The sequence below is a fragment of the Oncorhynchus masou genome, chromosome 32 (assembly GCF_036934945.1).
Source record: "Oncorhynchus masou masou isolate Uvic2021 chromosome 32, UVic_Omas_1.1, whole genome shotgun sequence".
Classification (NCBI taxonomy): domain Eukaryota; kingdom Metazoa; phylum Chordata; class Actinopteri; order Salmoniformes; family Salmonidae; genus Oncorhynchus; species Oncorhynchus masou.
In genome coordinates this window covers 31,374,156-31,389,101 of record NC_088243.1, presented here as the reverse complement: position 1 = coordinate 31,389,101, position 14,946 = coordinate 31,374,156, and the positions used below count along the sequence as shown (strand labels likewise).

At 38.4% G+C, this 14,946-nt stretch overlaps 1 protein-coding gene across 1 annotated transcript; it reads right to left on the bottom strand.

Moving 5' to 3' along the window:
• Positions 1 to 3,984: 3,984 nt before the first annotated feature.
• On the bottom strand, positions 3,985 to 14,346 carry LOC135525915 (adhesion G protein-coupled receptor G3-like). Its single transcript, XM_064953889.1, has 17 exons — positions 14,263 to 14,346; positions 13,389 to 13,486; positions 12,693 to 12,779; positions 12,052 to 12,132; positions 11,762 to 11,932; positions 10,970 to 11,044; positions 10,665 to 10,821; positions 9,130 to 9,286; positions 8,846 to 8,977; positions 8,587 to 8,697; positions 8,448 to 8,487; positions 8,218 to 8,318; positions 7,981 to 8,102; positions 7,576 to 7,841; positions 7,066 to 7,156; positions 6,670 to 6,953; positions 3,985 to 6,427 (listed from the first exon to the last, which is right to left on the bottom strand). Exons 1-17 carry the CDS (start codon positions 14,280 to 14,282, stop codon positions 6,297 to 6,299), a joined length of 2,124 nt encoding a protein of 707 aa, XP_064809961.1. The 5' UTR covers positions 14,283 to 14,346; the 3' UTR covers positions 3,985 to 6,296.
• Positions 14,347 to 14,946: the final 600 nt, after the last annotated feature.

Here is a 14,946-nt window from a genome sequence, read left to right as displayed (position 1 = left end):
TGTGTGCTTAGGGTCAATATGAACTCCTGCAGAATTAAGCAGTTCTTGCAGTAAAATGACACCAAATGTGCATTTTGACTCGGGAACAGGAGTGGAGAAATATGATTTATTTATTTCAGAATCTTGAGAGAATGAAAGCTGCTGCATTTATTAACATCATAAAATCTGATAGTATTTCAACTACATAAAATATGCATCCAAGCCAAACTAAAATCTTGTTGGGTCGTTTTCGCAAATTTTAATTCCCTTAAAACCGGTCAAACTGATGTCATCTGGAAATTTTGCACAAATTTTCTCCCCTGTCCCTAAATGTCTTTGCTGCATGAGAGAAGCAGAGATAAAGGAGAAAACTTTACCATGTCAACTAGATTGAAGCATTCGTTCTAGGATTTATATTGAACAAAAATATAAACGCAAATGTAACATTTTCAAAGATTTTACTGAGTTACAGTTCATATAAATGTATTAGTGCCCTAATCTGTAGTTTTCACATGACTGGGAAAACAGATATGCATCTGATGGTTCAGAAAACCAGTCAGTATCTGGTGTGACCACCATTTGTCTCATGCACTGCAAAATATCTCCTTCGCATAGAGTTGATCAGGATGTTGGTTGTGGCCTGTGGAAAGTTGTCTCCCACTCCTCTTCAATGGCTGTTTGAAGTTACTGGATAAGAGCGTCTGCCAAATGACTTAAATGTAAATGTAAATGTAAATTAGCCTATCAGAAGCTTCTAAAGCCATGACATAATTTTCCTGAATTTTCCAAGCTGTTTAAAGGCACAGTCAATTTAGTGTAATAATCTGTCTGTAAACAATTGTTGGAAAATTTACTTGTGTCATGCACAAAGTACATGTCCTAACCGACTTGCCAAAATGACAGTTTGTTAACAAGAAATTGTGGACGAGTTTTAATGACTCCAACCTAAGTATATGTAAACTTCCAACTTCAACTGCATATCCAAATTAGGAGATAAGAAATTAAAAAATCTGCATCACGTCATTTTTCCCGACATCTCTGACTGTGCAGTGCATTTTCTATATTTGTGAGTTAGTGTTGGGTGTGGGACTCAGATTTGAACTTTATCACATATAGTCAGGCAGTTGCGGATGGGTTATTAGCAATTGTTGAGGTATCCATAAATAGACTCATATCCACAAATCGCTGTGTGTGAATCCTAAATCACCCCCTTCACCCCCCATTTGCTCGTTCATGTGCGCTTCCGCCATTTGTGCAAGTTTCCCAAAGCTGAGGGAGTGAAAATGATCGTGGCTGTAGTGGCTTTTTAGACCTTCATAAGGCAACTTCGACCGAGCCAGCAAGGCAGCATGCTTCAGAGTGCTATCCCGCAATATGCAGTATGTTTGGAGCACAATTCCATTAAAAAATGTGAGAGGCGTGCCTAGGGCTTGTAAGTAAGCTTTTCATGGTAAGCTTGTATTCGGCGCATGTGACAGATAAAATCGTGTGCATTTGTTTATGTCTGATTTCGAAACTTGACACGAAGCAGATAAAAGGACGGGGGAATTTGTTCATTTGAAGTTCATGCTTGTTTTAATATTTAAAAGTGGAACATGAATTGTATCATTCAAGTCAGGAGTGTGTCCTGAAGTTGATGGGTTTATTGATCCCATCGCCACTCTTTCGTTTCGTCAACAACACGTGACAACGAAGTGCCCTCAGAGCGAGTTGTTAGGGGCGAGGGGGTGGTTTGGGATTCACTGTCTATTTCCTTGCTCCCTCGCTCCTTGTGTGTCTCTGTTTACACTTACTTATAAGATCTGATCCCAATCAGATAACAATGCATCTTTTAATTATCTATACATGCCTAAAAATGTCGGCACAATCAGAATGTGGACTCATGTTAGAACCAGGTATAAACGGGACTTCTGTCTGTCTCCTTCTCTGTCTGTCTCCCTCTCGGTCTGACTCCTTCTCTGCCTGACTCCCTCTCTGTCTGACTCCTTCTCTGTCTGGCCCCCTCTCTGTCTGACTCCCTCTCGGTCTATTTCTCTGTCTGTTTCTCTTTCGCTAATATCAGTAAAGAGATGCGAAGGAAAGGCCTCTCTCTTAATTAGCTGTCTTAAAGTTCTGGAGATGGATGCCAGTGCTGAAATGCACATTGGGCCTTATCCAAACCTCAGCTGTACATTTGGGCTTCCAAGACTTAATAGATTGAGAGCAATTAAAAGTGTTTCCTCAATTTTCCTCCGCTAAAGGAAACACATGTATGAATTTTATAATAAAGTGGAATTTTGGCTAAAATGCACATTCTTCATTGCTTCTTCATGTTTTTTTAAACATTCAGTCAGCCATGTCAGTAATGGAGATTGTGTCCCAAAGTTTTAACATGATTCATTTATCGTTTCTGCACTTCACAAGCCATATGTTCAGGCACCAGAATGTCTTTTTGATTGTTCTGAAATGTAGCCTCAGCAGAGATTTACACACAATAGGAAAAACTGGAAATCAGACATTATTGGTCCAAGTCAATATACTTGAGAGTTAATTATTACTTGCCCATTTTTAAGACAGACATTCCGATGAACAGAGATAGAGAGAAAATAAATACAAATAAATCATTATGTTGAGTTTTTTCTGAGTTCCTCGACATTGTGGTGGAAAATTTGATTTTGTATTTGAAGCCCCCATGACTAATGTGCAGCACAATGAAGGGAGCTGTTTCAGAGCACAGCAGGATGCCTCTCCACAGAATACTATGTTGCAAGGCCAGAGAGGCAGACACATAGTCAGGCTATGCTGTAGATGTATATAAGAGGCCTTTCTGAGCAATACCCTAATCAAATGTTTATGGCAGTAATTACCCTATAGTTTTTGGCTGGCACACCAACTCATTTGGAAGATGAATCAGTTATAGATTAATTAACAAGGTTGCCTCTCTGGATGTCGTTCTACAAACCCGAGCTTGTTCTCTTCCAATCAAGAGTTCTGCCTTAGTTAAGTGGGACTATGAACCGCTTCCACTGGGACTTAAAAATCATCACTACGAGGAATATCCGCAGACTGCTCTCTCCCAACAACTTCCTGAGCTGATTCAGTGCATGCCAGTGATGCCACATCAAATGTCAGTTTGATTCACAAAAACAGTTTCACATCTGTACGATAGAACACATTCTTTGTCCAGACCCACACATTCCAGCAACAATGCAATGCAAATGTCAGTTTAGCAGAACCTGGCCACACACAGAACACTGTGCCAACTAATTGTATCAGTGGGCAGACGCCGTTGAAACAATCCTGTATGGTTTCAGCATTGACAAGCCACCCCTTATGAGGCCGGATCTTGTGGTTTCAAGGTTAGAAAAATGTAACAGATGCTTTCAAGGTTGGGGGAGGCAAATACTGTATATCCCGGGCCAAAACTCTTCTGAAAGTAAGAAACATTGGAAAAGAGAAGCTGGATTGCAATAGAGTAGTCGACCTACACACTACGGCAATTCTTCCTTTTTGCTTTGTACCACTAAACCAAGTTTGTCTGTCTATACTTAACACAAAATCAAAGTTACTGCACACTCTGATCTTACAGGAATGCAGACAAACTGAGGAGAAATTTGACTTGCCTTCAGGCTGCTAATCTCTATAGGTAACCATGAGATCATTCCTGGTTAGACTGCTAAGACCCCCACTCAGTGGATACTGCTCTCTCTAGGCACTGGGTAATTTTCTCCAGACACGCAAAAGCGATAGCGCAGCCCCCAGAAGTACATTATCCCCGCAGTTACAGAAAGGCCTTTTCTTCTCTGTGAAACTGCATGTTCCTCCTTTTGGTGTGTGGTGACCACTTGTCAACCACATCACTTATAGAAGGGTAATTATTGTCTTGATGTCCTTACTGTTGTTTATTAAAAAAGTGATTGAACCATGCCTTGGTTTTGAATGTCTCTCCTTTAGCTTAGTCAGAGTGAATCACTGCCTTTCCTCAATGTTTTACACAGTCAGAGAGGACACACACACACATTCACCATTGCTGTTATTATTTATTATTACTATTTATTTAGGCTGCTATACTGTTTTATACTACTTGTATAAAACAGTCTAGATCGATACAGAGAGAGAGCGAGAGAGAGACAGAGAGAGACGTAACTGATGAGCTCTCACATTATAGTAAGATATAAAGTTGGACAAGACTGACCCCTTGTGTCAAACTGATTTACTATACAGTATTAAGATTTCATTACCTTGAAGGGACATTTAAAAAAACGTCAACTTCATATTCATCATCTCCAGCACCACCCCAACATCAACATACTGTATGTGAAAATGACGCAATTCTATGTGTTGTAGTAAATAAGATAGAAGAAGATAAGTGTTTTTAATGACATCATCGGTGTGCATCATGTCATTTTAACCAATTATGAGTAGGCATTGTCTACTAATTGTCTACTAATTGGTTGATGATGTTTATCGGAAACACTTATCCTTTTAGTAGAAAACATAGAAATGTGCTATTTTCACGTATGTTGATGTTGGGGTGGTGCTGGAGAGGATACATTTAAAGTTGAAAGATGTATTCAATTTACCTTTAATCTAAATTATTTTGATAACCTTCTATACTGTAGCAACAACATTGATATTGATATAATTTCAAATATGTATATATACTACCGGTCAAAAGTTTTAGAACACCTACTCATTCAAGGGTTTTTGTTAGTTATGACTATTTTCTACATTGTAGAATTATAGCGAAAACATCAAAACTATGAAATAACACATATGGAATCATGTAGTAACCAAAAAAGTGTTAAACAAATCAAAATATATTTTATATTTGCGATCCTTCAAAGTAGCCACCCTTTGCCTTCATGAGAGCTTTGCACACTCTTGGCATTCTCTCAACCAGCTTCATGAGGTAGTCACCTGGAATGCATTTCAATTAACAGTTGTGCCTTCTTAAAAGTTAATTTGTGGAATTTCTTTCCTTCTTAATGCGTTTGAGCCAATCAGTTGTGTTGTGACAAGGTAGGGTTGGTATACATAAGATAGCCCTATTTGGTAAAAGACCAAGTCCATATTATGGCAAGAACAGCTCAAATAAGCAAAGAGAAATTACTTTAAGACATGAAGATCAGTCAATATGGAAATTTCAAGAACTGAACGTTTCTTCAAGTGCAGTCTCAAAAACCATCAAGCACTACGATGAAACTAGCTCTCACGAGGAACGTCACAGGAACGGAAGACCCAGAGTTACCTCTGCTGCAGAGGATAAGTTCATTAGAGTTACCAGCCTCAGAAATTGCAGCCCAAATAAATGCTTCACAGAGTTCAAGTAACAGACACATCTCAACATCAACTGTTCAGAGGAGACAGTGTGAATCACGCCTTAATGGTCAAATTGCTGCATAGAAACCACTACTAAAGGACACCAATAAGAAAAAGAGACTTGCTCGGGTCAAGAAATTGACATTAGACAGCTGGAAATTTTTAATTTGGTTTGGAGTCCACATTTGAGATTTTTGGTCCCAACCGTCGTATCTTTGTGAAACGCGATGTGGATGAACGCATGTGTATTTCCTACGTAAAGCATGGAGGAGGAGGTATTATGGTGTGGGGGTTCTTTGCTGGTGACACTGTCTGTGATTTATTTAGAATTCAAGGCACACTTAACCAACATGGCTACCACAGCATTCTGCAGCGATAGGCCTTCCCATCTGGTTTGCGCTTAGTGCGACTATCATTTGTTTTTCAACAGGACAATGACCCAACACACCTCCAGGCTGTATAATGGTTATTTTACCAAGAAGAAGAGTGATGGAGTGCTGCATCATATGACCTGGCCTCCACAATTCCCCGACCTCAACCAAATTGAGATGGTTTGGGATGAGCCGGACCGCATAGTGACTGAAAAGCAGCCAACAAGTGCTCAGCATATGTGGGAACTCCTTCAAGACTATTGGAAAAGCATTCCAGGTGAATCTGGCTGTGAGAATGTCAAGAGTGTGCAAAGCTGTCCTCAAGACAAAGAGTGGCTACTTTGAAGAATTTGTTTAACACTTTTTTGGTTACTACATGATTCCATATGTGTTATTTCATAGTTTTGATGTCTTCACTATTATTCTACAATGTAGAAAATGGTACAAGTAAAGAAAAACCCTTGATTGAGTGGGCGTTCTAAAACTTTTGACTACATAAATAAATCAATTATAGACATTTAACAAAGATAAGCATACTATTCTATTTATTAAATAGAGTATTAAACATCTTCAAAACATGTTGTGCTTAGTGTATTGCAATTATAAACTTAGTGTAGTAAGATACACCATCAGCCCCAATCTTAGCTACTTCTTGTGAACGGGAGAGTCGTCATAGATGTTTGAAAAAGTAGAGGTGCTCTGGTTGGTGAATACAGAGTTCCTGTCATCACCAACAATCTTGTTGGTGTTGTAGTAGTAGAGGAACAGGAAGAAGCCTAGAGGAAGATGGAAGCTCAGTCACTATCAGTCCTGGAATAGACATACACTATGAGACATAAACTATGATACACATCTATGGTCAGGAGTTCCCCATGGCCTCATGACCTCACCAGGAAAATCTCTAGATCTGGAAGTTTAACCTGGTCAAGTCACATGGTTAGGCAAAAGGTCCTGGCCCCATGATAATGTACATGGACAACCACACACGAAACAGCAGTCATTTTTGAGTGATGCCTACCCTGGAAGGAGTTGAGGATGCTGAAGATGTAGTAAGATGGGATAACCATGGGTCCGTAGCTGAAGAAGGCAAAGCCCCAGGTGAGACCCAGCAGGAATAGGAGCCCCAGGATGGTCAGGGTGTTCTTGGACGCTGGGTCGTTCTGGCACTTGCCTACATTGGTCTTCCTCAGGATCAAGATCTGTCTCACGACAATGATGAAGTTAGTCAAAGTCCAGACAAACACCAAGGCGTAATAGCCAATGTTGACTCCATAATGGATGTAGATGTCAGTGATCCAGCACCTGAAATGTACAAGGGAAATGTATTTAACTAGTCAAGTCAGGTAAATGGTTTGTGATTGTCATCTCATTAGGGCAAAGAACAGACAATTCCAAAAGTCACATTTCCACTTACATTTTCACTGATTTCCCATCATCTGTTTTTATGGACATTAATGTATATTTTTGCAGTCCCAGAAGGACGATGACCACTAGAGCTGGAAGGACTGGAGAAAATGACAAACATTCACACTGGGTTGATGCCAGATGCCTGTTGCAACTGGTATGATTTTGTGCAATCAGAGGAGATAATACTGTAGGCAAATTGTACTTGAATTTGAATAGTTTCTCACAGTAGGAAAATAACCCTGCAGCAACAGGAAATGTGAAATATGTGGATTATAATAAATGGACAGTACTGTGGGGGTTGATACATTTTTTGTTAAGGAAAATCAAGTCTGTAATTTTTAAGGGGAAATTGCACATTTTAAAAGCCTTTTTAAACCTTGAATACACTGCAAGTTTGCATTTCCTGCTTTGCAGGACAGTTCTCTGTGACAACAGTAATTAAATTAAGATTGTTGTGTCAATCAGTAATGTACATTGAGCAGCATTCTAATACACCCTAATATGACTCTGTTCTCACCCCATCCCACAACGTAAACTTTCAGCATATAATGTTTGATGTTAGCGGTGCGTTTCTTTAGCTGCAGGAACAAGTGGACCGCCTCAATGAGGAACCAGGTGAAGGTGGACAACATGGAGTAGTGCATGACTGCTGCTATGATGACACATGCAACATAGCTCCCCATGGCTGCAATGGCCTCGTTGGTCAGAAAGGTCAGGTTCAGGAACAACATAGCCAAGAAGAGGTTGACAAGGATCTTGGTTGCTTGGCTAGATTTGGTTTTGCTGTGAAACCAGAAGTGAAAAAAAGTTTGTTGTTTCAATGTCAATATTCTCAGTTAACTCATCATGGCCAGCCTGCTATAGAGCTCTACTGGTCATCATACTCACACTGTACGGTGTTGTGTTGAATAATGAAAAATACCTTATCACAAACTGCATGAAGAGAGCCGTTCCCAAGAAGAACATAGACAGTCCACAGCCGATGTAGCTAATGTAGGTTAGAGATGCCACATCTGAGGCACTGATGTTCTGTGGTGGATGTGACTGTGTATGATCACAATAAGAAGAGCAAGTGAGCAAGTGGATAAGCTTATGGATGTGATTAAAAGTGACACAGAAACATAACTTCAAACAGGAGATGATGGAGAGGATGTCTCACCATTAGTATAGCAAAAAATGATAAATGAGTGCATTGGCACGTTATGCTGTTGTTGCTCTCCAAGGTTTGACAACCATCTGTGGTCCAATTGGGTAGTTTTCCTAAAAGAGAAAAAAATCCCACAATCCTCTCTGTTGGAAATTGTTGAATATTTGGCTTTTAAATGATTCAAGTTCTATAAATTAAAAGAACCAAAGGGTTTGAAAATGTACAGAAAGAAAGAGAAGTACCTTTGCCATTCCAAGAATTACAAAAGACATTGAATCCCACCTGTGTAAAACATATAATTTATGCATCTCCATAATTATTTCATGCATAGCCTTACTAATCAAAATATGTTCCTGTAACATGATACAATTTCTCTCTTACCTTATCAACATTTCTGTACTCAATATCAATGGTGTCTGTGAGATTAGCTATGTGGGCTCCAATTTCGATTCCAACTACCTCACCGTTTAGAACGATGCTCTTCTTTTCATCCTAGAAAGAGCGAGGAGATGACATGTTGGAAGGATAAAGTGTAAGGTAACCTGTCACTAATCATGTTACCTCGTATGCTTAACAATACAGTATATCAAAATACTGCTTTTAAAAAGTAACTGTTAGTCAAAGTAATTTGTAGGTTTACCTGGGACATGCTGGGAAAGACAAGAACCCCGACAAAAGTTCCACTCTTATTGAGTGCCATGTCATAGGCTTCTTTGGACACACGCACAGATCGATTGAAATATTTCTTCAGAGCATACTTGTCTTCAACAATCTACAAAGGAAAATAATCATAATTTCAATCTTCATCAATATGTGTACAGTTCTCTTTATTTAGTTTAAGAATAAAACCGTTACTTTCATAATAAGTTAATAGACTATTAATAATCATTGTTCTTCCTCTAGTGATCAAGTTACTGTACTTACACTCATATCCTTGTCAGGGGAAAAACCAAAGTTGATATCCTTGGGGTCGTCTTTATGAAGTTTACTAATGAATCCTTTAACCTTGCCCATTGAAATGGCTGCAGTGCTGGCGTTTCCCATCAGCTCAGTCAACGAGGAGAGATTTTTCATAGCCTCACTGCCATAGTGAGAGAACGTGGGAAATATAGATGAGAGTTTGCCATGCTCTAGACTTAGCTGTGATGAACATAAAACCCTAAACATAAAATCCCCTAAAACAAACATGATTATTATCACCACCATTACACCAGCTCCACTAGAAGATGTTTGTTGCCACATAAACTATTCGTGTTACTGTATTAATACCCTACATGTATGCGGACACCTGCTCGTCGAACATCTCATTCCAAAATCATGGGCATTAATATGGAGTTGATCCCCCTTTGCTGCTATAACAGCATCCACTCATCTGGGAGAGCTTCCCAATAGTTGTTGGAACATTGCTGCGTGGACTTGCTTCCATTCCATCACAAAAGCATTAGTGAGGTCGTGCACTGATGTTGGGCAATTATGCCTGGCTCGCAGTTGGCGTTCCAATTCATCCCAAAGGTGTTTGATGGTGTTGAGATCACGGCCCTGTGCAGGCCCGTCAAGTGTTTTGGTGTGCACCTTGCCTTGTGAACGGGGGCATTGTCATGTTGAAACAGGAAAGGGCTTTCCCCAAACTGTTGCCACAAAGTTGGAAGCACAGAATCGTCTAGAATGTCAGATTTCCCTTCACTGGAACTAAGGGGCCATGACCGAACCATGAAATACAGCCCCAGACCATTATTCCTCCTCCACCGAAGTTTACTGTTCTCCTGGCATCAAACCCAGATTCGTCCGTCAGACTGCCAGATGGTGACGAGTGATTCATCTCTCCAGAAAACGTGTTTCCACTGCTCCAGAGTCCATTGGCGGCAACTTTTACACCACTCCAGCCAAGGCTTGGCATTGAGCATGGTGATCTTAGGCTTGTGTGCCGCTGCTCAGCCATGGAATCCCATATCATGAAATTTCTGGCGAACAGTTCTTGTGCTTCCAGAGGCAGTTTGGAACTCAGTAGTAAGAGTCGCAACTGAGGACAGACGATTGTTGTGCGCTATGCTCTTCAGTACTCGGCATTCCAGTTCTGTGAGCTTGTGTGGCATACCACTTTTTGGCTTCACAATAACAGCACTTATAGGCAGCTCTAGAAGGGCATTAATTTGACAAACGGACTTTTTGTAATGCTGATATCCTATGACAGTGCCACGTTGAAAGTAACTGAGCTCTTCAGTAAGGCCATTCTACTGCCAATGTTTGTCTATTACATTTACATTTAAGTCATTTAGCAGACGCTCTTATCCAGAGCGACTTACAAATCTATGAAGATTGCATGGTTGTGTGCTTGATTTTATACACCTGTCAGCAGCAAGTGTGGCTGAAATAGCCGAATCCACTAATTTGAAAGGTTGTCCACATACTTTTGTATATATTTTGTATACTGTATGTTCTTCTTAAATGTAAAAACTTACGATGCCAAATCAGCACTTATGACCCCATTTGAGCTTTCCATTTGGCCGCTGGGTACACGTATGTTCATGTCCGGCTTCTTAACAGGGTTTTTACATGTTATACAACTTATTGGTCCCTCTGCAGTGATCTCAAGAATGAATTTATCTGGGGTATTTTCTGCAAATCAATCAAAACAAAAACAATGCATTTTGTTCAGACCACATTTGAATGTCCAGTATGAACTCCTTCATTAGAACCCCAGTACAGTAAAGAATTATTCATTTTAACATTATGACAGTATATAACTGTTTGGCATGTACTGTACTTCTGCAAGCAGCTGCATCATAGGTTGAATTCATTCCACAAATGGTTTCTGGCTTCACCGGAGTAGTCAGATAACCTTTCAGATAATTATAAAAGCACATGGTTAAATCATACTGAAATCAAAATAGTAACTCTTACAAATAAAACTATGCAGTTAGATCTCTCCTGGTGTTTATGATATCAAATCAAATCAAATTTTATTTGTCACATGCGCCGAATACAACAGGTGTCGACCTTACAGTGAAATGATTACTTACGAGCCCTTAACCACAAATAAGTGTTAAGTTAAAAAAAATAGATAAGGAATTAAAAATAAAATAAAAGTAACAAATAGTTATTGTAAACAAGAATTTGTTCTTCACTGACTTGCCTAGTTAAATAAAATAAAAAAACATTCAGATGAATAGACCCTGGAACACACAATAAATACTGTATACGCTGTCATTTTTCTGCCTAATTGCTAATGTTATGGTTTCCATGTAAGTGTTTGTAGATGTATTATTTTGATGGGAATTAAATGGAAATGTACAACCTGTTGAAAGGTCAGGACTAATAGTTTAACAGTAGTTGTCGGCTGCCTAGAGGATTGCAATACAGAACTTGTATGTTTGATCTAGCATATACCAGCAGAGGGCACCATATAACAGTTATTGAATGCGAAACATGAAACTGCCTTCCAAAAGTAAAGTATGCTGTAGCCTACACCTCAACGGCTGCACGAGCTTGGCTATGTTATCCGAAGAGGTCTGATAAAAGTATATGTTATGACGAAAAACTATTATGTCTACTTTACCTGTAGTATTTCGATAGAACTGTGATGGAATACATGTCATGTTCATTCTCAGTGGAAACCACAAGTGGAACTCTTGAGTGTTGACAGGAACTTTACTCAGAGTTATGAAGTATGAATTGTTAGCTTTCCTCACTTCAAATTTACAGCTGGGGATTTCTGGATGACATTTTTCTAAAGATACATACAGCATTACAACAAAGTATTCATAAAATGAATTTGAATGTTTTGAATAGCCATAACTGGACTCTGTAATATAGATCTACATAAGGTTTTACATAAAGTGAGGCTACCTGATGTTGTTGTGTTCTCTCCAGTGGATATGATGCAGAGCCTCTGGATTTCCTGCTGTGAGGTACAATTCTCTATCCAATCTGGAAATAAGGCAATGTACACTGAGTATACGAACATTAAGGACACCTGCTCTTTCCATGACGTAGACTGAACAGGTGAAAGCTATGACCCCCTATTGATGTCACTAGTTACATTTTTAAGCCTTGAGACAATTGAGACATGATTGTGTATGTGTGCCATTCAGAGGATGAATGGGCAAAATAAAATATTTAAGTGCCTTTGAATGGGTTATGGTAGTAGGTGGCAGGTGCACCGGTTTGTATCAAGAACTGCAACACTGCTGGGTTTTTCATGCTCAATAGTGTGTATTAAGAAAGGTCCACCGCCAAAAGGACATCCAGTCAACTTGACACAACTGTGGGAAGCATTAGAGTCAATATGGGCCAGCATCCCTGTGGAATGCTTTCGACCCCTTGTAGAGTTCATGCCCAAACAAACTGAGGCTGTTCTGAGGGCAAAAGGGAAGGTGTTCCTAATGTTTGGTATACTCAGTGTATATCTTATGCTGTGGCACAGACATGAGCTTATATTTTTTACAATGTTTCACCTCTCCGTTAACTAGTTAGTTATCATACTGTACCTGAAAAGTTATTCTGAGATGGACAGTCTTTCCCATTCCTAATGACTCCTGAATATGTGTCATCGTTCACTATCAGTACTTTACAACCTAAAAATATAATGCCGGTTAATGCATACATTTAAGGACAAGATCTATTAAAATTTGTTGTACAAAATATATATATACACTACTGTTCAAAAGTTTTAGAACACCTACTCATCAAAGGGTTTTTCTTTATTTGACTATTTTCTACATTGTAGAATAATAGTGAAGACATCAAAACTATAAAGTTGGTTGAGAGAATGCCAAGAGTGTGCAAAGCTGTCATCAAGGCAAAAGGTGGGTATTTGAAGAATCTCAAATCTCAAATATATTTGGATTTTTTTAACAATTGTTGGTTACTACGTAATTCCATGTGTTATTTAATAGTGTTGATGGCTTCACTATTATTCTACAATGTAGAAAATAGTCCAAATAAAGAAGAACCCTTGAATGAGAATGGTGTTCTAAAACATTTGACCCGTAACTTGTACATATGAATCCCTTTTTTAAATGCACCAGCAATACATTAGAGTTAAGCCCCTTTAAATTAAATGTTCACTTTTTAAGAAAAAATATAATTTTCAATGCTTTTCTGGCTGACGAGCATGAAAAATATAGCATCCAATCAAATGATTTGAGTGTTTTTTCTACATTACAAGGGGAAACGTAACTTACGATGTTCACTTGAATTATTTTGGCAGCCAATGCCACAGAGCAGAATGGCTGTGGTCAAACAAAATCTCCAAAGTTTCCCTTCCATTGATAGCCTTAATCTGTCAAGCCAAGAAAACATGTATCATGACAGGCTCATTACAACAGTCTAATATACATCTGAATAGGCTCATTCCAAAACGATGTATTTTAATTTTCAGAAATGTTGGTAAATGATCTTCTATTGATTGAAGAAATCTAATCGTGGCATGGGGTTGTTCAATGACAGATATATTTTTGGTTAAAATATATCACTTGATGGTTTCATTTTAGAGTCAAATAATCATGTTTGTTTTTGCTAAATGCTATATATCCACTTCACTCTCGGAGAAATACACAGTATTGCTAGGTTTTACACAGTAAAATATAACAAATAACTACATTTTACTACAACTGCATTTAAAGAAATGTACAAATGATACATTGGTGACATCAATATTGAAAAAAAGGCAGTAATATTGGACATTTTAGTCATTTAGCAGATGCTTTTCTTAACCATAGCGACTTACTGTAAGTGCATTAATTTTAAGGGAAGGGGGGGTGCATGCAACTCAATATTAGGAAGGCGTTCTTAATGTTTTGTAGAGTTTTGCAAAATTAACATATTTTCATACACATCTAAGATCGATAAATAAAACATCTGAGAACAGTAATATTTTACACACATGAAGGTACCCATAAGCCAACATTTCTGGATATAGTGGATATAGCGTTTTGCAATAAACTCTTCAACTATCAAGATCTCATCTTTTATATTGTTTTCTAGAAGAAAAAGTATAATTGTCATTATCAGCAAAATGGTGAAACAGAAATTATAAGACCAATCAAGGATTCTTACCCGTCTGATGAGAGAGTCATGGCTGAATGTTTTGTTAGCACTCTTAACTCCTGTTACAGTTAACTGTGAGCACTAGGCGATATACTGTTGACATTACGTCTCTGTAGATTTACCTTGCAAATAAGACACATTCATGTCCTCTGAGAATCCATTGTGTTCCTGTGACATGTGCAGTGGGCACTTACACAGACCGTACATCAATTCAAAATGTTGTTTGACAGGCCTACTCATTGGTGCAAAGTACTTTAAAGTACTACTTAAGTCGCTTTTGGTGGTATCTTTACTTTACAATGTATATTTTGGAAAACTTTTGCTTTTACTTCACCACATTCATAAAAAAAAATATATGCATTACATTTTGAATGTGTTACAAGTGTGTTACTGTGTTTGGACCCCAGGAAGAGTAGATGCTGCCTTCACAGCAGCTAATGGGGATCCCTAATAAATTCAAATATAAATGGTTAGCAGGACAGAACATTGGTGGAAAAAGTATCCAATTGTAATACTGTAGTAAATGTAAAGATACAGTACCTTAATAGAAAATGACTCAAGTAAAAGTGAGTCACCCAGTAAAATAGTACTTGAGCAAAAGTCTAGAAGTATTTGGTTTTAAATATACTTTAAATTATTTGAAATGTTTCATACTTTCATACTTTTAAATTACATTTACTTTTGATACTTAAG